Source organism: Vanrija albida, assembly GCF_041260175.1.
Source record: "Vanrija albida strain AlHP1 chromosome Unknown contig_1, whole genome shotgun sequence".
NCBI classification, from domain to species: domain Eukaryota; kingdom Fungi; phylum Basidiomycota; class Tremellomycetes; order Trichosporonales; family Trichosporonaceae; genus Vanrija; species Vanrija albida.
In genome coordinates, this window is record NW_027191420.1 from 130055 (window position 1) to 150542 (window position 20488).

Below are 20488 nucleotides of genomic sequence, written 5' to 3' on the forward strand. Positions count from 1 at the left end.
CGCGATGGCAGACGTCCTCTTCAACTCACCCCCAGCAAAGCCTACTCACACGCCGTGTGCCTCGTCGAGCTCGCCATGTCCTGGTCGCCGATGCCAGGTCCGACACAACGCTGCTGCCGCTCCGCTCGCTCCTCGGCATTATCGGATCCAGGGACAAGAGGCTAACAAGACGGCCCAAGGCACAGTAAGAGCAGGCACATGCAGTTCGGGACGGCGTCGTGCATGCAAGTGATCGAGACCACCGTCTGTTACGCCGTCGCCGTCATCGGCGTCGGCGTTGCGTGACGCGTCGTTGCCCCCCGCCGCCGAGGGAAGGTGGTCTGTGGTGCGACGCCAAGGGGTCCTGAGCGGCCCAGCCTGGTGGAGGTCGACCACCCGCAGCCAGAGTGACTGGCTCGGATAGTCACCGCCTGCCGCCGACGTCAAAGACCAGTTCGAGTCGAGTTGGGCAGTGCATGTCCGAGTCGTCTTTTCCGTCGCCATGGCCGTCGCCGCCGCCGTCATGTGCATGCATCGCCCAAAGAATGCTGTTCTCGCGGGGTGGACAAAGGTGAAACGCCGAGGGCCGCTTGTTGCCACCCAGGCACACTCACTCCCCTTTGTCGCCAGCCGATTCCATTCTTCAACTCGATCATCTCCTTGACTTTGTCACTTCTCTCATTCTCTCTCGTTTTCTCTCTCTCTCTTGACTCATTCTCATCATCGGCACACGCGGCACACCAGCTAGAGACACGCCCGGCCCATCTTACATCATCTTTGCACAAGGCAGAACTCGAGCTCTCACAACCCCGCACCTATCGGGCGCCCACCCCGCGCAGCCTTCCTCCACGCCGCACCCGTGAGTGACACGACACACAACACGTTGCCCCACGCCTTCTCCGTCTCCACGTGAGCTGACGAGAATTCCTTCAGCAACTTGCCTCCGCGTGACCCATCCTCTCACCGCTTCACAAACCAAGAGCTGGCGGCCCGGGGTCTCCCGCCTACGGTGATCGACCTGGCCTCACCACCGTGACACCTGAGTCGTCGTTCAGGTGAGCATCTGCATGTCCTCTTCTCTCTTCCCCCCGCTAACTCGCCCCTCCCAATCCCCAGGCGACACCGACCTCCGAAACCACCCACCAACTTCGCCATGTCGTTCCTTCGCCGCTTCAAGAAGCGTCCCTCACCTACCGCCAGCAACCATCCACCATCACAGAAGCTCAAGGTCGAGCCCCATACCCAGACAGGGGGAAGCTCGGCTTCAGCCATTGACCTCACAACCAGCGACGAGGACGCCGGTGCCGATGAGAACATGGTCGGCGTGGACGACTGGGATAGCGATATCCAGTATCTCAACACCCCGACGAGCGGCCAACCCGATACAGCTCATGGTGTGGACGACGGCGACGACGACGACGACGAGTTCGACTTTGGTGCCGAGGACGACTATGGCGATGCCTTTGGTGACGAGGAGACTACTCACCTGGAGACCAGCGTGGCCATCGTCGGCCAGGGGGGCCTGGATGACGATATCCACTCGGCACAGGTGATGCTTGAAGACACGGGCGTCGAGATTCACCAGGCCGACAGCAATGTCGTCATCACTCTCTCCATCGTCGAGCTGCCGCCTCTCGCCCGTGCGGCCTGCGGCCTTACACGTCCGGCCCCCACGATCACGGTCACGCTAGAGGTCGACCGTGGTTATCGCCGCACGTGTCCCATCCCTGTCATCAATGTCCGCCATGGAGAAGTCGATGTCGATGGCATCTCGACGTCGACCCTCCGCGCAACACCCGGCTTTCCCGTTGGATTGCAGCTTTGCCAGGCAGCATTACAGTTTTTTGAGCACCGCTGGCAGAACCGTGGGGAAAACTTCCTCTCGGACCTCTCTCTGAGGCTCAAGGACCGCCTGTTCAACGCTGGCAACTACTGCATGATGTGCGACGATGAGTTCACACACCCTGGAGTGAAGCCGACAGTGTGCAACAAGCAGCTGTGCGCGTACCAGCTCGAGACGCTTGGTCTTGGCGCAGACCTGAGCCTGTTCGAATCGGATCCCGCGGTGGCCGATCTCCTCATCACGTTTGCGACGGCGGCCATGACAGATGTGACGCGAATGCAGGTCTCACCTGTTGCCATGCCAGTGGACCACGACGACACTCCATTCACGCCGGCCAACATGGTCACCGTGCTCAACTCGATCCCGGACGCCGTGCTCGTCGGCGAGGTGGCTGGCGATCGCAAGGCGCTGCTGGACGTTGGTCATGCCTCGGCGGCTCGCGTTGCGGCGTGGTTGTTTGCCTCCAATCGTGCACATATTGTCTCGGTCGCACCGGAGAAGCGCATCCAGGCGATGTTGACCGACTATCAGTTTCACATCCACACTTCGACACGCCAGCACGCCGAAAAGTTTGCCAAGCTCCGGGCCGAGCATGGCAGCTTCTATGCGTTCCACGGCTCGGGGCTGCAGAATTGGCACAACATTCTGCGCCAGAACCTCAAGGTTGCCAGCAAAACGCCGCTCATGAGCGTCGGGGCCGCGTACGGCGAGGGCATCTACATGGGCGCCAACAGCGTCACCTCGGCGAGCTATGTTCGGCCTGGGCGCGGATGGGACCACTCCGAGTTTGGAACGGCCCCGGTGTGCCTTGCGCTTGTCGAGGTTGCCAACTCGAGCCGCGTCCACTGGCATGCGCAGAACCAGATTGTGGTCGCCAACGACGAGAGCTGCGTGATGCTTCACCATCTGTTCATCTACAAGAACTCTGGCGCCATCCCCAACGTGGCGGCTAAGTCGATTGTCCAGTTCAAGTACAAGAACCAGACGACGATTGCGTATGGGTCGAGCTACGACGAAGTCGAGCGGTCTGGCAAGCTCCTCGTGACGAGCGACGAATACTTTTGGGACATGGACGAGGTGGTGGGCATGGTGCAGGCGCGGCACGGCCTGTTTATCAACGGCTACAACCAGCTGCCGTTTGCGCCGGCCGACGTCAAGGCGATTCTCGAGCACCCGAGTGGGGCAGGCAAGGTGCTCAAGGAGCTGGAGAAGAAAAACGTCGTCCTGCGTAAGCAGATCCCCCGGGAGGTGTACAACCGCCTGCGCCTGGTGGGCGAGATCTGCGTGCGCGACACGACTCTGGACTTTACGAGCGCGCACAAGGCGATTGCCGAGCTGCACTCGTGGCTGCAGGGGCTGGAGCCAAAGGTCAAGGACGCGCTGGCGCGCGCTCCGTTCGAGGCGGTCGACACGCACACGCGGCAGCCGTTCCGCGACACGGTGGCGCATGCGGTCGAGCTGGTCGTGTCTGGCGGCGAGTGCGTGCACCGCTTTGGCGACTTTCTCAAGCAGGTGTCGGGGAGAGCCTAGGTGGGGGGCAAGGGCGAGGGAAAGAAGAAAGACCCAGCGAAGTCTGGCACACCATACAGCAATAGCAAGAGCATTGTAGCATGTAGCATAGGTGGCATGAAGTGGGAAAGAGTATGTACAACGGCGTGGTCTTCAAACTGATACATTCCCTAGCGGCGGCTAGATCTTTCCGCGGACCAAGAAGCGGTCGGGCAGGTCGACGTGCTTGCTGCGGAGGTACTCTGCGACGCCTTTGGCCAGCGAGTCGAGGCGCCACGTCGAGCTGACGCCCTTGCCGAGGTAATCGTGGATCACGAAATGCACGGCCTTGAGGCCGGGGAGCTCGACGCGCTCGATGCGGTTCCCGACAAACTCCTTGCCCATGAGGCGCGCCAGCTCGGCCTTGGTGAGGAGGGCCCGGAGCCAGGGGTACTCGTCGTCGTGGCGCACGAAGAAGCCGACGTTTGCGTCTGGTGTCAGCGGCGTTGTGGGGGGCACTCACTCCCGCCCTTGTCCCCCGAGCGCGCGTGCACGATGAGGCCGATCGGGCCCCGCGTCGTGCTCCCCCACTGCGCCGGGATGAGGGCCTCGCCCGCGTCGTAGTCGTCCGACGGGCGGACGGGGAGCGTCGCGCCGGCGCCGACGGCCGGCACCTTGATGGTCTCGGGCGAGCCGACGAAGCCGACGGTGAGGGGGAGGTGGGATTGGCGCACGCGGCCGGGCCAGTACTCGATGTACGGGACGGGTGTCATGTCTGGGGGCGTGAGCGAGCGCGCGAGCGAGCGGCGGGGGAGCGGAGGTGGGTGGAAGGCGCCAACTCACTCCCAAAGGTGAGCGGAAAGTGGAAGCCCGGGAAATGCCCCAGCCCGTCCGGGTTAATCATAGTCTTCAACGAACGCGCCGGCCCGAACGCGTCCAGCGACTCGGCCTGCGCAAAGATGCGCAGCATCGCCGTCGCGGCCGCCTCGGTCTCGGCGTCCTTGGCCGCCACGCCGTACTGCGTCATGTCGAAGGTCGTGAAGCGGGCGTTGATGGCGTCGCGCCCGCCGAGCGAGTGCGTGATCTGGAGCTTGAGCGTGTCGAATTTCTCTGGGCGACCGTCAGCGAGCGTAACGCGGGCGGCGGTGGGCAGCCTGGCCCCACCCTCAGCGGCGACCCACCCTCAACGTCCAGCCCGCACGCGTAGACCACCGCCTCGGCCTGGTACCCTGCCATTGCGCAGACCGCAATCTTGGTCGTCTCGGGCGGCGCGAGGCCGCGCACACCATCAACCCGCACCCTGTCCCTGCCGACGACGCGCACCTCCATGTCGTCGAGCAGCGCCTGCACGTCGGGGTTGAGGTAGACGTTGCCCTGGATCTCGTACAGGATCTGGCTGCGGACCGTGACGTCGTCCACCACGCCGTTCCACTTGCCAGCGCGGGGGGGTTCTGGCGTCAGCGAGAGCGGGGTGGGGCGGCTCACGCTTCGTGATCACAAACGACCCGTCCGCCTCGATCTCGGCAATGCCCATCACGAGGTCGTAGTACTCGTCCTTGTAGGCCAGGAAGCCTGAGCTGTTCCCGCCGGTGACATACGCGCCGCACTCGATACAGTGCCCGGCGAGTAGCGCGCCCGCGAGCGCGTCGTACTGGTCCCACCGCCAGCCGTGCCACCACGCGGCCGCGGCGATGACCGGGCTGGCGTCCGTCACGCGGCCGGTGATCACGACGTCGGCGCCGGCCTCGAGCGCGGCGCGCACGCCCCGCGCGCCGACGTACGCGTTCGCGCTGAGGATGCGGCCGCGCAGCTTCCAGTCGCGCAGGTGTCGCGCGTCGGATTCGAGGTGGTGGAACGTCTCGCCGGCGGCCTCGAGCTCGGGCAGGCGCGCGAGCACGTCGTCGCCGAGGACGTAGGCGACCTGGGCGAGCCGAGCGTCAGCGAGGCGATGCGTGGCGGCTGGGGTACTCACCTTGAGCTGCACGCCCTCCTCTTTCAGCAGCGCCGCGACGGCTTCGGCCAGCCCGCGCGGGTTGAGCGCGCCGGCGTTGGTCAGCACCTTCTGCTTGTTGGCCGCGATCGTGCGCGCCGCCGTGCGCAGGTGCTGCAGAAAGATGGCCTCGTACCCCGCCGTCGGGTCGGCCTTGATGGCCAAGGCTTGCCAGGCGATGTTCATCTCGGCCAGGTAGTCGCCAAAGAGGATGGGCGCGCCGCTGCCCTCCGCCTGCTCCTTGAGCGCGCCGCTGGGGTCAGCTCCGTCGGACGGCGCACGCACAACTTGTCGCCGGTGTACCCGCTGAACGCGGCGATGCGGCACACTGCGTCGCGAGTCATTGTGCGGTGGGGTGGGGTTGAGGTGGGAGATGGAGCAGTTGGGGAACGGCGATGCAGCGAGCGCACTTACTTGTATAGCGTCGTGCCGCGAGCCGGCTGGCATTCCCCGGCTGTCGCTCGCTCTCCACGGGGCCTCGGGGCCCGATAATCTCGTCCGTTCGCGGATGTTGATGTCAGGTGAGCGGCACGACGAGATGCCGGGGTTCGGCATGTCGTCACGTCGGGTGAGGCCGACGCGACGGCGCGCACTGTGGCGGCGCGGCGGAACTGGAGCGGAGCGAGGCGAGGCGTGTACGGCCAGCGGCAGCCAAAGTGCATCTGCGGACGATGAGCGGCCGAGTCGACTTGATGCACGCAAGTACAGCTGACCTGCGTTGACAGCAGCCGCCGGAGACGCCGACGCCCACGGCCGTATGGCGGAGTGCTCACGCTCACCTGCCCAATGCCATCGCCAAGCGCTGCCTCAGCCTACCGAGTGCATCGACCCAACTACAACTCCTTCCCCCTATACGTCCACCGCCCGCCGAGCATAGTCGCGCGCACCCTCACCCGCCTCATCCCCTCCGCGTCGAGCGCGAGCGGGTCCGTGTCCAGCAGGACCAGGTCGGCCCTCTCGCCCTCGGCCAGACGGACCCTTCCGTTCCAAGTACTCGCGGCGAACGCCTGCGCCGCGCTCAGCCGCTCCTGCGGCTCGAACACCTCTCCCGCTCCCCCCGCACTCCGGCCCATCGCGCACGCCATGGCCTCCCACGGCTGGATCGGGGACACGGGCGTGTCGCTCCCGAAGCGCAGCGGGATGCCGGCTGCCGCAAGCGTCGCGTAGGGGAAGGCCTGGTGCTCCCTCCCAGCCCAGCGCGCGTGCGCGAGCTCAATGTCCTCGACGAGGTGGCGCGGCTGCACTGACGCGGTGAGGCCCAGCGCGACCAGCCTCGGGACTTCCGGCGCGTCGACGAGCATCGCGTGCTCGATCGTGCTCCCGGCCACTGGGGGCACGCCGACCGCAACGTGCCCCTCCAGCGCGGAGAGGACGACGTCTAGCGCGGCGTCGCCGATCGCGTGCACCGCGAGCCGGAGCCCTGCGGCGCTCGCGCGGCGGCACAGGGCGTCAATCTCCCCCGGCGCGTAGTTGAGCGCGCCGCGCCCACACGTGTTGCTGTACGGCACCTTGCAGTACGCCGTCATGGAGGACAGCGCGCCGTCCGTGATGATCTTGAACGGGCCGATGGTTACGAGCCCTCGCGTGTACGGCACCGTGTCGCCGGTGCGGTAGCCGCGCGCGATCGCGTCGTCCAGGTGGGGCGGGTAGAAGCCGATGTGGACGCGCAGCGTGTCAAAGCCCTTGGCACAGCGGCGCTGCCACGGCGCGACGTTGGCCGCCATCTCGAGGTCGACAATCTCGGTCACGCCCAGCGCGGCGACCTCGCCCGCGAGCTGAGATATCCACGCGTCGACCTGCACCGGGTCGGAGAGCTCGGACAGCCGGGCCGAGAGCGCGAACGCGTCGGCTTCCACCAGGCGCCCGTCTGCCGTGTCGCCGTCCTTCCCGACGAGCGCCAGCGCCGCAGAGTTGGCGACGAGGCTGTGGTTCCCGAAGAAGAAGAGGACCAAGGGCTTCGTGGCCAGCGCGTCCAACGCGGCGCGGGTGAGCAAGCTGGCGTCGGGGAGGTCGGCGCGCACCGTCGTGCCGACAAAGCACGCGCCGTCATGCCCCCTCAACGCGGAGGCGACGGCGGCGAGCACCCCCGCGGCGGTCGTATGACTCCCCAGCGCTAGCCGCCGCGCATTAATCGCCGTCTTGGAGAAGTGCGTGTGCCAGTCGATCAGCGACGGCGCGACCCACGTCCCGCGCGCGTCGAGCACGTCGTCCCCCGGGCCCGGGAGCACGAGGCCCTGCGTGATTTTCAAGATGTGGCCGCGCGCCACGAGCACCGTGTACGGGCCGCGCGGGAGGCCCACGACGTTGGCGTTGGTGAGGAGGGTTTGGGCGGGGGTGTGGGCTTGGGTGATGGTCATGGCGTCGGGGTCTGTGAGCTCGCATCGCGGGCCGTGGGGTCATTCATATGGCGGGTTGAGCGACGACGAGGGGCATACCCTGGGGGGGGGAGGTGGCATGCCGCCGCCGCCGAGGAGCCGGGCCGCAGCAGCGCCGTTGGCAACGCGGCGACATCCGCGCCGCGTCTACGGATCGCAGGAGCTCGCCGACGCGCGGCGGTGAGCGTGCCGGCGTGCATGCCGGCTTATCTGCTGGGCGATGTAGGTCGTGTGGCGAGGTCGATCCCCCACCCCGCGCCACATTGACAACCTTGCCGAGGAGTCAGGGCCCATGCCGAGGCGGCCCCACCTGCCAAGCTGTCTCGAGCCCTCGGGATGATTGCAACTTTTCCTCGACCTCGGCAAGATTAGTCGTCGCCGAGCTCGTGTGCGCGCCATCGGTTTATCTCGCGGATGTCTCCCCGATAGCATCCCGGGCGTCGCTGGCGAGTCCGATATCGAGGACGTGGTCGCACTGCGCTGGGTGTGCGGGTGGGGAGATAAAGCCTGCTCTGGGCCCCGGGACGGCCTCGCCCACCTCGCACGACAATGCAGCGCGAAACTCCCACCGACGACAAGCTCGACGGCCTCTACACGGCCACGATCGAGCCCACGGGCGACGAGAAGGCCGCTGCCGCCGCCGCGATGCCCGAACGCGACGGCGTCTTTGGCGACCTCGACGACCAGGCCAAGGAATACCGCGCCCTCACGGCCTGGGGCGCCTTCATGATCATGACAAAGGCCAACCTCGGCGTCGGCGTGCTCGCTATCCCCGGCGTGTTCCACTCCGTCGGCCTGGTCCCGGGCTACGTCCTCATCGTCGGCCTGTGCGCCATGATGACTTGTGAGCTGCCCCCCACGGCCCCGCTGACCCCCAGTCGCGGTCAGCTACATCGGCCCGTTCAAGCGCCGCCATCCCGAGTGCTACTCTGTCGCGGATGCGCTGTACCTCGTCTGGGGGCCTATCGGGCGCGACATCATGGCGTTCCAGTTCTGCATCGGCAAGATCTCGGCCATCGCGAGCTTTCTCGTCAGCATTGCGAGTGAGTGAAGACGAGGGGTGGTGCTCACGCCCAGCCTGCCTCAACGCCATCACGCTGCACGGCGCCTGCACGGCCATCTTCATCGCCGTCGCCGCCGTCACCGGCTTCCTGCTGAGCAGCATCCGCACGCTGCACAAGGTGTCGTGGCTCGCCTGGGTCGGCGTCGTGTCCATCGTCGTCGGCCTCCTCGTCGTCACCGTCGCCGTCGGCGTGCAGGACCGCCCGGCCGCCGCGCCGCCCACCGGACCGTGGAACAAGGACCTGCGCATCTTCGCCAACGTGAGTGCCCTTGCTGCAACACGACTGACGCCGCCCCAGCCCTCCTTCACCCAGGCCATCTCGTCCATCACGACCATCATCTTCAGCTACTCGGCCACGCCGACCTTCTTCTCCGTGCTCTGCGAGATGAAGGAGCCGCGCAAGTACCAGCGCGTCATGCTCTCGTCCATGGCCCTCATGTGCGCCATCTACCTCGTCATCGGCACGCTCTTCTACTACTACTGCGGGCAGTACGTCTCGTCGCCGTCGCTCGGCTCGGCCGGCCCCCTCATGAAGCGCATCAGCTACGGCCTCGTCCTCCCCGCCCTCCTCGTCTCCCTCTGCATCTGGACGCACATCATCGCAAAGTTCCTCTTCGTGCGCATCCTCTTTGGCACCTACGACCTCACCCACCCCACAAAGAAGCACTACATCGTCTGGCTCGGCATCAACTTTGTCTCCACCCTCCTCGGGTACATTTTCGCGTCAGCCATCCCCATCTTCGGCGTCATCGTCTCGTTCATCGGCGCAATCTGCTCGACGCCCGGCACGCTGCTCCCCTTCCCCATCATGTGGTGGCACGACGAGTGGCGCCGCAAGTCGTGGGCCGAGCGCAAGCCCAAGGTCGCGAGCGCGCTGGCGTACGCCACAATGGTGCTGTTCGCGTGCACCATCATCGTGTCGGGCACGTACAGCTCGGTCAAGCAGATCATCAGCGCAAAGGCGACCAACGGGCCGTGGACGTGTGCCGACAACTCGAACTCGGTGAAGAAGTAGCACAGGTTAGCAGGGGTGGCACAGGCGATGCTAGGGGGCTCTGGGAGATGCTTGGAAGTGAACAAGCAGTTGTTAAGATGCAAAATGTGATTGTTTGAGCGCGACGAGTTGCTGCGCGGCAATGTTGCCTGCCGGTTACGCGGAGATAGCCGGGGCTACAAATTCGGGCCGACATCCGCGCCGCAATCTCCATCTCCCCAACAAACGCGCCCCGTCCATCTTGCTCTTGCCCATATCTCCTCCCGACGACAATGGGCGCCGACGACGAGCCCCCAGCCCTCGTAGGACCGTCCCGCCGCCCCCGCGGGCGCACCTTCACCGGGTGCTTCACGTGTCGCCAGCGCAAGGTCAAGTGCGACGAGGCCAAGGTGGGCGTTCAACTAAGGGCCTTTCTGACGCCAGCCCCGGTGCTCCAACTGCGCGCGGAGGACAGGTCGCAAGTGCGAGTATCCCCTCGAGCACGGCCGCGCCGAGCAGCCGCTCCCGCTCGTGCTCCCCCGCCGCAGGAGCACGCCGCCGCCCGCGGCAGAGCTGTACGCGCCGTACCTTGCTGCGCGGTACCGCGCCGAGATTATCGAGCGCATGGTCGTCGGGCTGCTGGACGCCGAGCTCAAGAGCCAGCGAGTATTGAGGTTCGTAACTGCGCCGACACCGCTGATACCAGCCACCGCCCGGCCCCCTCGTTCGCCGACGACATCCTCTCCAAGGTGCGTCGGGCCCCGTGCGCCGCTGACCCCCAGCTCCCGGTCCCGCCCGGCTCGCCGGCCCACGGGCTGCTCCAGTTCCTCCTGTCCACGCTGCGGCGCTCGTTTGACGCCGTCGACCGCGACCCCGACGCGCGGCTCGCGTGCTCTGCCGCCGCGTTCTTCGCCGGCGCGCTCGGCCCCGCGCCCATCTCCCTCCCGCACGGCCACTTCAACGTCCTCCAGCTCGAGTACATGCACAAGGTGCGCAGTGAGGCGGCGGGCGCGCCGGCCACCGGCCGGCTCGCGGCGACCAACATCACCCTCCTCCTCTCGCAGATGCTCGACCGCCGCCCGGGCAAGTGGCGGCTCCAGCTGCGCGCGACGACAGAGTGGGCCATCAGCCGCGGGGGCACGGGGTGGGTGCTCGGCGTCGCGCCCCCGACGATGGGGTACGTCGGCGCGCGGCTCGAGATCCTGCACCCCCTCCCTATCTCCCTGAGCGCCGACTTCAACGCCGCGCTCTCGGTCCTCGCGAGCCTGACCGACGGCTCGCTCCCGATCCAGCTCATGCCGGGGCCGCGGCACGCGTGGCTCCTGCAGAGCCGCGCGCTCCAGCTCGACCTCGCGCCTGGTATGCCCGACTTCTTCGAGAGCATGCTCGGCATGCCCCGCGTGCTCGTACTCTCGCTGGCTAGCGCCGTGTCCCTCGTGTCCCAGCGCCAGGCGGCCGCCGAGCAGCAGCAGTCGGACGTGGTCAAGGACCAGGTCGAGCACGAGGTCGCGACGCTGCGCATGGAGCTCGAGCATATCTGGCCAGTGCGGCTCGCTGCGCGGCAGGACGGCCGGAGGATACAGTACGGTGGGGTGGGTGGGGTCTCACTACACAGAGCTGACACTAGCAAATCTGGCGGCTAGCCATCCTCATTCTGGTCATGCACAAGGCGCAAGGCCTCGCGACTGGCTCGCCCGACCTTTCCGCCGCCGTCGCCGCCGTGCTCGAGCTGCTCTCCGAAGCCGCGGTCGACGGCACCGGGCTCAGCGGATGGCTCTGGCCCGTGCTCATTGCCGCGTGCGCCGCGCGCGAGCCGGACACGAGGGCCGCCCTCCGCCGCCTGATACCGCACTGCACGAGCGCGGTGGGGCAGCACGACCACAGCGACGTGGCGAACGGGGTGGGTCCGGCCTGACGACGGCGCTGACGGCAGCTCCTGGACGCAGTGTACGCGCGCCACGACGCCGGGGACCCCGAGTACCACGTGCGCGAGGCGCTCGCCGACCACCCCGACCTGGACGTCATTCTCATGTGAGCGGGCGGGCTGGGGCCTGGGGCCGGCAGACGGCTCTGCGGAATGTGAGGCACTACGTTCCACGCCGTACCGCGCCTCTGCCTGGGCTTATCGCCTAGCGTGGGATCGACGGGCATGAGCTCATCAGCTCAATTGCAATGACGCTGGCGCGGTCGTGCTGGTGGCACACGTGAGAGCGGCGGCGCTGAACGGCAGCTCTGAGACAGGTCGAGACTGCCCGCCGCAACAGATCTCGACCGGCTGGCCTGGTTGATATCGCCGCAATGCAACCGCCCGCTGGCCTCGGTGGATTCTCCGCGCCAGAACACGCGCCAGAATGCACTATCATACACGATGCAGTCTACTATGCGAGCTCCTAAACCGCTCCTATGCCAGCTCCTTGGCCCGATGTGTCCAGTTGCCGCCGAGCATGGTGCCCAGCACGCCGACCCTGCGCATCTCCTCGGCGCCGGCCCCCAGCGGGTCGGCATCTATGAGGATGAGGTCTGCCCTCTCGCCTTCGGACACGTGCACGCGCCCATTCCAGGTACTTGCTGCGAACGCCTCTGCGGCCGTGAGGCACTCCTGCGGCTGGTATCCGCCGCGGCTCATCGCACACGCCATGGCGACCCACGGCTGGATGGGGACCTCGGGCCCGCCGCTCCCGAAGCGGAGGGGCAGGCGCGCGCTCTGCAGGCTCCGATAGGGCCAGGTCCGGCCCTCCCTCCCGCGCCAGAGCGCGTGCGCCAGCGGCACGTCGTGCACCATCCTCGTTGGGGACACACTCGCCGCCAGCCCTAGCGCCGCCGCGCGCGGGACTTCCAGCGCGTCCACGAGCGCGGGGTGCTCGATCGTGCTCTCCCTCAGCGGCTCGCTCGCGTCCAGCTGGTCCACGACGATGCGCAGCGCCTCGTCCCCCGCGGCGTGGACGGCTACCGCGAGCCCCGCGCCCGTGGCCTTGGCACACAGCGCGCCGATATCGTCCGGCGCGTAGTTTAGCCTCCCCCGCGACGCAGTGTTCGCGTACGCCTGCTTGCAGTACGCCGTCATGTGCGCCAGCGTGCCGTCAGCCACGACGTGGAACGGCCCGACGGTGACGAGGCCGCGCGTGCCCGCGATGCCGGCCCCCGCGGTATGCCGCTTGGCTATCGCCTCGTCGAGGTGCTCGGGCCAGATGGACGCGCGCACCCTCAGCGTCTGGCGTCAGCTCGGCCGCGGCTCGCACCCACGCAGAACTGTTTAGGGCCACACCGGCGCTGCCAGTCGCCCTCGTTGTCGCCCCGCTCAAAGTCGACGATCTCGGTAATCCCGAGCGCGGCGACGCGCGCAGCCAGCGCGCCGACCCACTCGTCGACGACGTAGGGGTCGGCAATCTCGAGCACGCGCGCGGCCAGCGCCGCCGCGTCCGCGCGCGAGCAGTACCCGTGCGGGTGCGTGTCGTGCCCGTACCCTCCTAGCACGAGCATGCGCGTGTTGGCGACGCAGCGCCCGTCTGTGAAGTACAGCGCGACCGGTTTGGTGGGGCACATTGCGTCGAGCGTCGAGCGGTTGAGGATGGCCGCGTCGGCCCACGCGCCGGGCCCCATGCCCGTGGCCACGAAGGCGCCGCACTCGTCGTACTGCGGCGCCCGGAGCGCGACGTTGACCGCCTTGAGCGCGACGGCGGCGGAGGGGTACGCGGCCAGGCTTAGCCTGCGCGTGTGCACCGCGGCGGATGTGAAGTGCGTGTGCCAATCGGCGAGGGACTGGGGTGGTCAGCGCCGTCTCACTCCGCGGGCATACCGGCGCAATCCAGGCCCCGCGCACATCGACCACCTGCATATCCGGCTCGGGGACGACGAGCCCACGGCTCACGATGGCGACGCGCCCGCCCTGCACGAGCACGGCGTAGACCCCCGGCGGCCAGCCCACGACATTGGCGTTGATGAAGAGCGTCTGCGGCGACGGCAGCGGCGCGTTGGGGTCCGGGTTGGCTATTGGCATGTGTGTGGTGGGTGTTGTTGGCCTTGCTAGGCCATGCTGGTGATGCGAGGTGACCTGCTCTGCTACTATGTATGCATTGCTGCTTGCTGCTGGGCGCCCAGCTCGTGGAATGACGAGACGAGACGCAGTTAGTCGCCGTGTCCATCACCGAGTAGCCTTTGCCGGACCACATGACTGCTAGCCTAGCCTGGGCTACGCATTCAGTACTCGCTGCAAGGTCCGATCAGGCAGAGCAGGCAGAGCAGGCAGAGCACCTCGTGCAGGCAGAGCAGATGCATGCGAGCTGCACTCACCCACCCAGCGCTAGCCAGACCTAGTTATCATTGCGACATGGCCACGAGCAGAGGCGGCAGCGGCAGTGGCTCCTGGAGGCAGGCTCCTCGAGGCACCAGGGGCCCATTGCCGAGTTGTTGTTTCCATCATCCTACGGCCCTCTGCTCCGGCGCCGCCGTTCCCACTCGGCCACTCCCCCGGCCACAGGACGTTATCTTGTGCTCCTGTGCTGGCCCCACACTGCCCCGCACCGCACCCCAAGACCCAGTCCCAGGGGACGACAGTTCCGACACGAGAGTTTCGTCCTTGCGTGCCGGCGCGGCAGGCCGCACGTCGCACGTCTCACGCCCGCCCTCACCTCACACCTCGCCTGCCGACCGTCAAGAGCCGGCGGTAAGCGTCACAAGGTGCACACTAGGCCCGTCTCGGTGGATTTGCTCGGTGGATGTCGATGGCACTGTTAGCTGTGGGGAGGGCTAGTGCGCCCAGTGCGGCGAGGCGAGGCGAGGCGGGGCGAGGCGAGGCGAGGCGAGCTCCGCCCCACATCACACCAACCCCACATCCACTACGAGCCGACACGGCCGAGCGAGGCTGCGTGTAGCGATGGTGTATGACATGGTGTATGGCATGATGTCAGCTCCCCAGGCTGCAGATCGACCTGGCATGTGGGCGGGCCGGCCGTCGCCATCAGTTTACGGCGCCAGTTACGCCTGAACTCTAGTCGCCGCGGTGAGCCTTTGTCGACGCCTCGACGCCTACGGAATGGTGCTGGAGCTGATTGAGACACTCGAGGTCGCTGTGCTCGTCGCTCCCGCTACTCACGCCGCATCCTTGGCATGGATCTCGCTACGAGGTGGATGGTAGCGATCGCTTCGACCACCAGCGACCATCTCGGCTATGTACGTGGCCTCGTCCATCCTCTGGATCTAGCTTCGGTTTGGCTTCGGTTTCCGACTGCGCATCCTCCGCCGCCTGCATCCTCGCCTCACCCGACTGCCTCAATTTCTCCGACTTTGAAGACCCGGAGCATTTGTGAATGACTGTAGGGGAGGACAATTGCTGTTCCCTCGGCTCGAAGCGCTGTTCCCCCAGCTTCCATAGGCACTGGCCAAGCCCATGCCATCACCGACGAGCATCAGGACCGTCAGCTGGTCTCTCGTAAGCGGCTAAAGCCGGTGTGGGGAGGGTTGGCCCCGGCCGACCCCACAGCGGCGAGGTATCCGTCGCTTGCTTAGACGTCATTCATGAGTATGGTATGGCACTTTACAGACAGCGTGTGCGAGCGCCGACAACTAGTTTGAACAATACAAAGAAACCTACTCGCCTAAAAGTTGTACAGCTCCTTGAGGGGCGTCGCCGCAGTCGCGGTCGGGACGACAATGTTCTCGGCGTCGACGAGCGGCACGTAGAACGAGTGGTCGCCGCCGCTCACCTCGGACACGGTACGGCCGTTGCCGATCCAGTCGAAGCGGTGGAGGCCCTGCCGCTCGTTGGGGTACCGCGTCCAGTCAAACTCCTCCCAGCAGGGCTCAAGGAGCGCGTCGAACAGGTGCAGGCTCGTGCCGCACCAAATCGCGCGCACCTTGCCGTCCTTGGACCCGTTCTTGTACCAGCTCGAGCAGCCCTGCGTGTGCACCGTGCGCTTGAGGTACTCGTCGAGATAGGCCGTGAAATCCACCACGGCGTCCGTGTGCACGCACACGCTCTGGTAGCGCTCGCGCTGGAGCTTGAAGACAAACTTGAGGATGTGGTCGAGGATGCGCTCGAGGCCGCCGAGGAAGTCGCCGTTGAACGACATGAGGCCTGGCCCCGCGACGGTGAAGTAGTTGGGCATGTCCTCGGCGTGCGCGGTGAGGTAGGCCCGCGCCTCCTCGGGGTACAGCGGGGTGCCGTTGCGCCCGGTGACGCTGAAGGACGGGTAGAAAGTCGTGTCGAAGCCGGTCGCCCAGATGATCGCGTCGTACTCACGCGTCTTGCCGTCCGCGCCGACGAGCCCGGTCGGGGTGACTTCGACCACGCTCGTGCGCACGACGTCGACGTTGTCCGAGGTAACCGCCTGGAAGTAGCCCACGGCCGGGGTGAGGCGGCGGCACCCGATCGACCACTTGGGCAGGAAGAGGTCGAGCAACTCGGGCTTCTTGGCGAGCTTGTCCTTTGTCATCTGGACGTACAGCGCCTCGGCCTGCTCGCGCGAGGGCGACACGATCTCGGTCAGCCCGTCGGTGAACATCTTGTTGGTCGTGTTGAGGATCGCCTTGCGGTGCTTGTGGACCGCCTCGGGGTCGGCCCTAAACGTCGCCTTGTGCTCGTCGGTGTAGTACGGGTTGGCGTACTCCGGGTCGTCGAGCGTGAGCGCCTTCATTAAGTCCAGTCCCCAGTGCGCCGCGCGCGCGTCGGCCCCGAACGGCGTCACCACCCACGTCTCGGAGCGGATGTACTGGTCGACATGCGCCGCCTCCCTCTGGATCTCAGGCAGGATCTGGAGCGAGCTCGATCCCGCGCCGACGAGGGCCACGCGCAGGCCCTTCAGCTCGCTGGTCGGCACCTTGTTCCACGTGGCCGAGTGCAGCTGCCTCCCCTTGAAGCTCTCCATGCCCTTGAGCCGTGGCGTGCTCGGCTGGGAGAGCAGCCCGCTCCCGTTGATGAGCACTGGCGCGCGGTCGGTAAACTTGTCGCCCGTGACCACGTCCTCGAGCTCGACCACCCACTCGGCCGCGGCCTCGTCCCATGCCGCGCTGAGCACGCGCGTGTTGAACCGCGTAATGTCCCGGATGTTGGTCTTGCTCGCGGCAAACTCGGCGTACTTCTGGCAGTCGGCCCCCGGCGCCTGGAAGCGCGACCACCCCGCCCACGGCGCCCACGACAGCGTGTACCCGTGCGACGGCACGTCACACGCCACGCCGGGGTACGTGTTGTTGTACCATGTGCCCCCGACGTCGGGGTTCCGCTCGTACACGACGGGCCTGATGCCGAGCCCGTACTGCTGGATGCGGGCGGCAAAGTGGATGCCGAGCAGGCCGGCGCCGATAAAGATGACCTTGTACTCGCGGCACTCGCGGATCGGGTGCCCCTCGCGGGGTGGGGGTTGCGGGATCTCGCCTACCATTGTGCGTTGGGGGGCTGGCGTGCGTCTGCGAGGCGACAGCGACGATGCTGCGTTATATACCGCGCCCCGGCCGCCGTCGGGGTGCACGACGGGGGCGTAGTCAACCGGTTGGGGACGTCCCGCTCAATGCCATAGCCGTTGGGTTGAGAGTCAGCTGACCTCGGCCTCGCCCATCGCGAGCTAGCAGGCGTGTTCCGAACAGTCGCCGCCAAGCTGCTGCCAAGGCGCGTGGGCGCGGGCTGGCGCCCCGGCAGTCGTTCCCCATTGCAGGCGCACGGAATGCTGATGGGTGGGCGTCGATTGTGAGCCGGGAATCCGGCAGGTTGGGGGGTGGATGGATGGATGGAGCATGTTTATCAGAGCCGGCCAGAGCCGACAGCTGCAATCAGTGTGCCTGTGGCGGCGGGGCAAGTGGCAGATGGGCGTGGCACTGTGGGGTGCTTGCATGCAACAGCGATGCTTTCAATGGCTCTTCCAGCGCCGACACATGCATGGAGGGCCTCGAACAGTCAGGCGCTGTGCCCATTCCATCACGGTTGGACACAATGGGCACCCGATCCCAGCTCCAGTGCGAGTTCGCGACGAGTGATGGCGGCGACGCAAATGGCAGACAATGGGCAGCACCAACCGATACTGCCCCCGTCCGCACCAGCACAGGTGGCACAATGCCCGTGGCACCAGGCAGCACCACTCACCGATACGTCGACGGCGCCATCACTCGCTGCGAGCCTGTACATAACAGCGAGCTCGCTGCCCCCCAGCCTGCCACTAACTCCCCAACACTCCAACCCCACCCAACGCAACACGATGCGCTTCTTCGCCCGCCCAACAATCAACAACTACCACCGCTTCGGCGGCCAACCAGACGGGAGCTACGACGGCCAGTGGGCGCCCGACGCGAGCTTCACCGACACGGGTGTGACGTGCACGCGCTTCCCCACCCGCCAGCCCGAGCCCCGCCGCCCGCCCCGGGACAGAACCTCCCGCCTCGTGGGAGCGCTGCTAGCTGCCGCGCCCCGCGCCGCTGCCGACGTGCAGCGGGCAGCCGCGGCGGGCGACTGGTCGGGAATGAGCCGCGCCGCCGTTGGCCTGCTCGTGCTGTACGACGTCCTCAAGGCGTGAGTTGGCGTTTGGGATCATCTAACGCGCAGGAGGGAGAATGAGCGGACCTGTGGCCCCGCCACGCTCGGGTTCGAGGACTGGATCTACCGCCGCGAACTGGACATCGCGGCCTTCTACAACATGGTACGTGCGCCCGCCGGCCCCGCTGACTCCAGGAGGTCGAGTACTACGGTGTGTCGCTCTCCAACCTCCGCCCGGCGTTCCCCGACGTCCGCCGCATCTGCCTCGGGGCGCTGCAGCTCCTGTACGACCGCACTGACTCGACAGAGGAGTGGGCCGCGAACCTGTACGACTACACTGTCCGCATGTCCGATCTTGGCGAGTATGCTCGGCGGTAGGGCCCCATGGTAGACGTTTAGACTGTGGCACGCCTTCCTGATACCTGCATTCTTATACCTCCGACTAATGTATTACCGGTCTGAACCGGTCCACGCGCACGGCGCTGCACAGCATGAGCACATCAGACGCGGAACCGGAACCTTGCTTGCGCTCGGGCTTGAAGAAGCATGTCGAGTGAGGACGCGCATGCGCCGTGCGAGGCCACAGCATGTGACGACCGGGCTCCAACTCTCTTGATGTCACTTCCACTTCATTGTCTACCATCCCCCCGCTACGGAGCAGTCCAGCTCCTCCTACCCTCCATCACCAACCGCCCCACAGCAGCCATGCCTCCCCGAGGAAAGACACCCTTCAGGCGTGGCAGGGCTTCGGAAGAGGACTCTGACTCTGAGGGGCCCACCTTCGTTGCGTCTACCTCGAGCCCCCGCCCCTATGACGAACGCCGAGAACAGAAAGAGGACGAGATCTTGGCCAACTTAACCAAGAAATACATGCCCCCGGATCCTGTTGGTTATCGCGTCCTGAGAAGGCTCTCAGCCGCCGAACTCAAGGTCAGGACAGCGGACGCGTACCGGAACTGGAAAGGCGTTACGGAGATGGATATCATTCTTTACATGGTCCTCAACGTCATCGAGCGGTGAGTGCAGCCACGGCATTGCATGTAGGACGAGGGAGGACTGACATGTCTTCAGACGCAACATGGCCCGCGACCACCGTGGCCGTGCAAAGCACCCGTTGCCCCCGGTTGATAAGTACCTATGGGAGGCCGAACGCACAGCCGACATTCTCAAGGCCTATAAACTTGTGAGTAGATCCTGCTGTTTGGGTTTCCTACTTCAACGCACAGATCAATGCTCTCTATCCAGTTAAAGACAACCACATTGACTCTGAGTTTGAGTATGTGCGTGATATTGCGTTTTCTGCCCTCAAGGCAACGTTCGACAATAAGCATGACTTCGACGGTGTCTGGCCAGAGCACGGGCTCCCTATCCCGTCCACGTCCTACCTGTGTAGGGATGGCTTTAACCTGCCGTTTTAATGAGAGCTGTACTGCACGCTATGGGTTACGCTCCCAACTCGTACATTTTGGTTCTCTTCTCTTAAGCGATCGACACCAAGAAGCGATGTATATATTAAAGCGTAGTGAGCGTAGTGAGGTGGCGGTCCAAGTCAGCACCAAACAGAAGCTGACTCTTGCCACTCACAAGATTCCACTATATGGGTACCGGTAATCGTGAACTGATCTGCATACCGGCGGCGTGGCGCACACTCCGCGACAATGAACCCCACCCATGCGTTGGGTTTCACCGAAATACAATAGTGAAGAAGCAGGTCGAGTGGGGACGTGCGTGTGCCGTTCAAGGACACAGCATGTGAAGACCACACCCCAACTTGTTTGAATTCACTCCATTGTCTCCTATCGACACGTTGAGGCACTTCTTTGACCTGACCTGCGCCACAGTGAACGCGTGTTTGATCGGCCACCTTCAATCGCCGCCGCAATCGCCACATCCGACATGATCCCCCGTTGGCGTACCCCGTGTTCCAGGAGAAAGCCCAAGTCTACGCCTCCTCCCCTCCCTGCCCAGATCGTCACCTACCGTCACCCCACAACTGCCATTGTATGACGGTGTCAACCCCTGTGGCGGTTTGGATAAGAGGCAGCGTACATTCGCATGTTGTGACAACCCAGCCGTTGGCGGTGGGGAGCACGCTTCATTGTCTTCCATTGGGACCCAGGAGATCCCTCAAGAAGGCCATGTGGCAGGAGATACACGCTTGGCTGCGCACCTTTGACATGATCACGGCTCCTCCGTCACAATCACATTTGCCACATTCACCTCCTAACCCGCCCCGAGAGCATAAAACGGGCGCGCCTGTAGCCATTACCCTCCCTCACCCACCACCCAACAAGAAACATGCCCCCCTACCATGGTTTA

The 20488-nt window shown here is 65.6% G+C and overlaps 9 protein-coding genes across 9 annotated transcripts; 5 read left to right on the plus strand and 4 right to left on the minus strand.

Annotated features, from left to right (window-relative positions):
- Window positions 1-1132: 1132 nt before the first annotated feature.
- On the plus strand, window positions 1133-3352 carry Q8F55_000077 (uncharacterized protein; the record flags this gene model as incomplete). Its single annotated transcript, XM_069348733.1, has 1 exon — window positions 1133-3352. The coding sequence occupies one exon, from the start codon at window positions 1133-1135 to the stop codon at window positions 3350-3352; it is 2220 nt and encodes a 739-aa protein (XP_069212277.1).
- Window positions 3353-3511: 159 nt separating this feature from the next.
- On the minus strand, window positions 3512-5644 carry Q8F55_000078 (uncharacterized protein; the record flags this gene model as incomplete). The annotated part of the gene is made up of 7 exons (XM_069348734.1): window positions 3512-3801; window positions 3834-4085; window positions 4154-4420; window positions 4492-4761; window positions 4796-5231; window positions 5283-5553; window positions 5586-5644. The coding sequence occupies 7 exons, from the start codon at window positions 5642-5644 to the stop codon at window positions 3512-3514; spliced, it is 1845 nt and encodes a 614-aa protein (XP_069212278.1).
- Window positions 5645-6133: 489 nt separating this feature from the next.
- Window positions 6134-7657, minus strand: Q8F55_000079 (uncharacterized protein; the record flags this gene model as incomplete). Its single annotated transcript, XM_069348735.1, has 1 exon — window positions 6134-7657. The coding sequence occupies one exon, from the start codon at window positions 7655-7657 to the stop codon at window positions 6134-6136; it is 1524 nt and encodes a 507-aa protein (XP_069212279.1).
- Window positions 7658-8224: 567 nt separating this feature from the next.
- On the plus strand, window positions 8225-9753 carry Q8F55_000080 (uncharacterized protein; the record flags this gene model as incomplete). Its single annotated transcript, XM_069348736.1, has 4 exons — window positions 8225-8519; window positions 8554-8718; window positions 8753-8997; window positions 9037-9753. The coding sequence occupies 4 exons, from the start codon at window positions 8225-8227 to the stop codon at window positions 9751-9753; spliced, it is 1422 nt and encodes a 473-aa protein (XP_069212280.1).
- A 251-nt stretch (window positions 9754-10004) lies between these two features.
- Window positions 10005-11746, plus strand: Q8F55_000081 (uncharacterized protein; the record flags this gene model as incomplete). The annotated part of the gene is made up of 6 exons (XM_069348737.1): window positions 10005-10121; window positions 10156-10385; window positions 10418-10460; window positions 10494-11303; window positions 11339-11611; window positions 11645-11746. 6 exons carry the CDS (start codon window positions 10005-10007, stop codon window positions 11744-11746), a joined length of 1575 nt encoding a protein of 524 aa, XP_069212281.1.
- Window positions 11747-12112: 366 nt separating this feature from the next.
- On the minus strand, window positions 12113-13708 carry Q8F55_000082 (uncharacterized protein; the record flags this gene model as incomplete). Its single annotated transcript, XM_069348738.1, has 3 exons — window positions 12113-12922; window positions 12955-13470; window positions 13508-13708. The coding sequence occupies 3 exons, from the start codon at window positions 13706-13708 to the stop codon at window positions 12113-12115; spliced, it is 1527 nt and encodes a 508-aa protein (XP_069212282.1).
- A 1597-nt stretch (window positions 13709-15305) lies between these two features.
- On the minus strand, window positions 15306-17087 carry Q8F55_000083 (uncharacterized protein; the record flags this gene model as incomplete). The annotated part of the gene is made up of 1 exon (XM_069348739.1): window positions 15306-17087. One exon carries the CDS (start codon window positions 17085-17087, stop codon window positions 15306-15308), a length of 1782 nt encoding a protein of 593 aa, XP_069212283.1.
- Window positions 17088-17894: 807 nt separating this feature from the next.
- Window positions 17895-18547, plus strand: Q8F55_000084 (uncharacterized protein; the record flags this gene model as incomplete). Its single annotated transcript, XM_069348740.1, has 3 exons — window positions 17895-18205; window positions 18242-18332; window positions 18365-18547. The coding sequence occupies 3 exons, from the start codon at window positions 17895-17897 to the stop codon at window positions 18545-18547; spliced, it is 585 nt and encodes a 194-aa protein (XP_069212284.1).
- A 327-nt stretch (window positions 18548-18874) lies between these two features.
- Window positions 18875-19587, plus strand: Q8F55_000085 (uncharacterized protein; the record flags this gene model as incomplete). Its single annotated transcript, XM_069348741.1, has 3 exons — window positions 18875-19185; window positions 19241-19352; window positions 19396-19587. 3 exons carry the CDS (start codon window positions 18875-18877, stop codon window positions 19585-19587), a joined length of 615 nt encoding a protein of 204 aa, XP_069212285.1.
- Window positions 19588-20488: the final 901 nt, after the last annotated feature.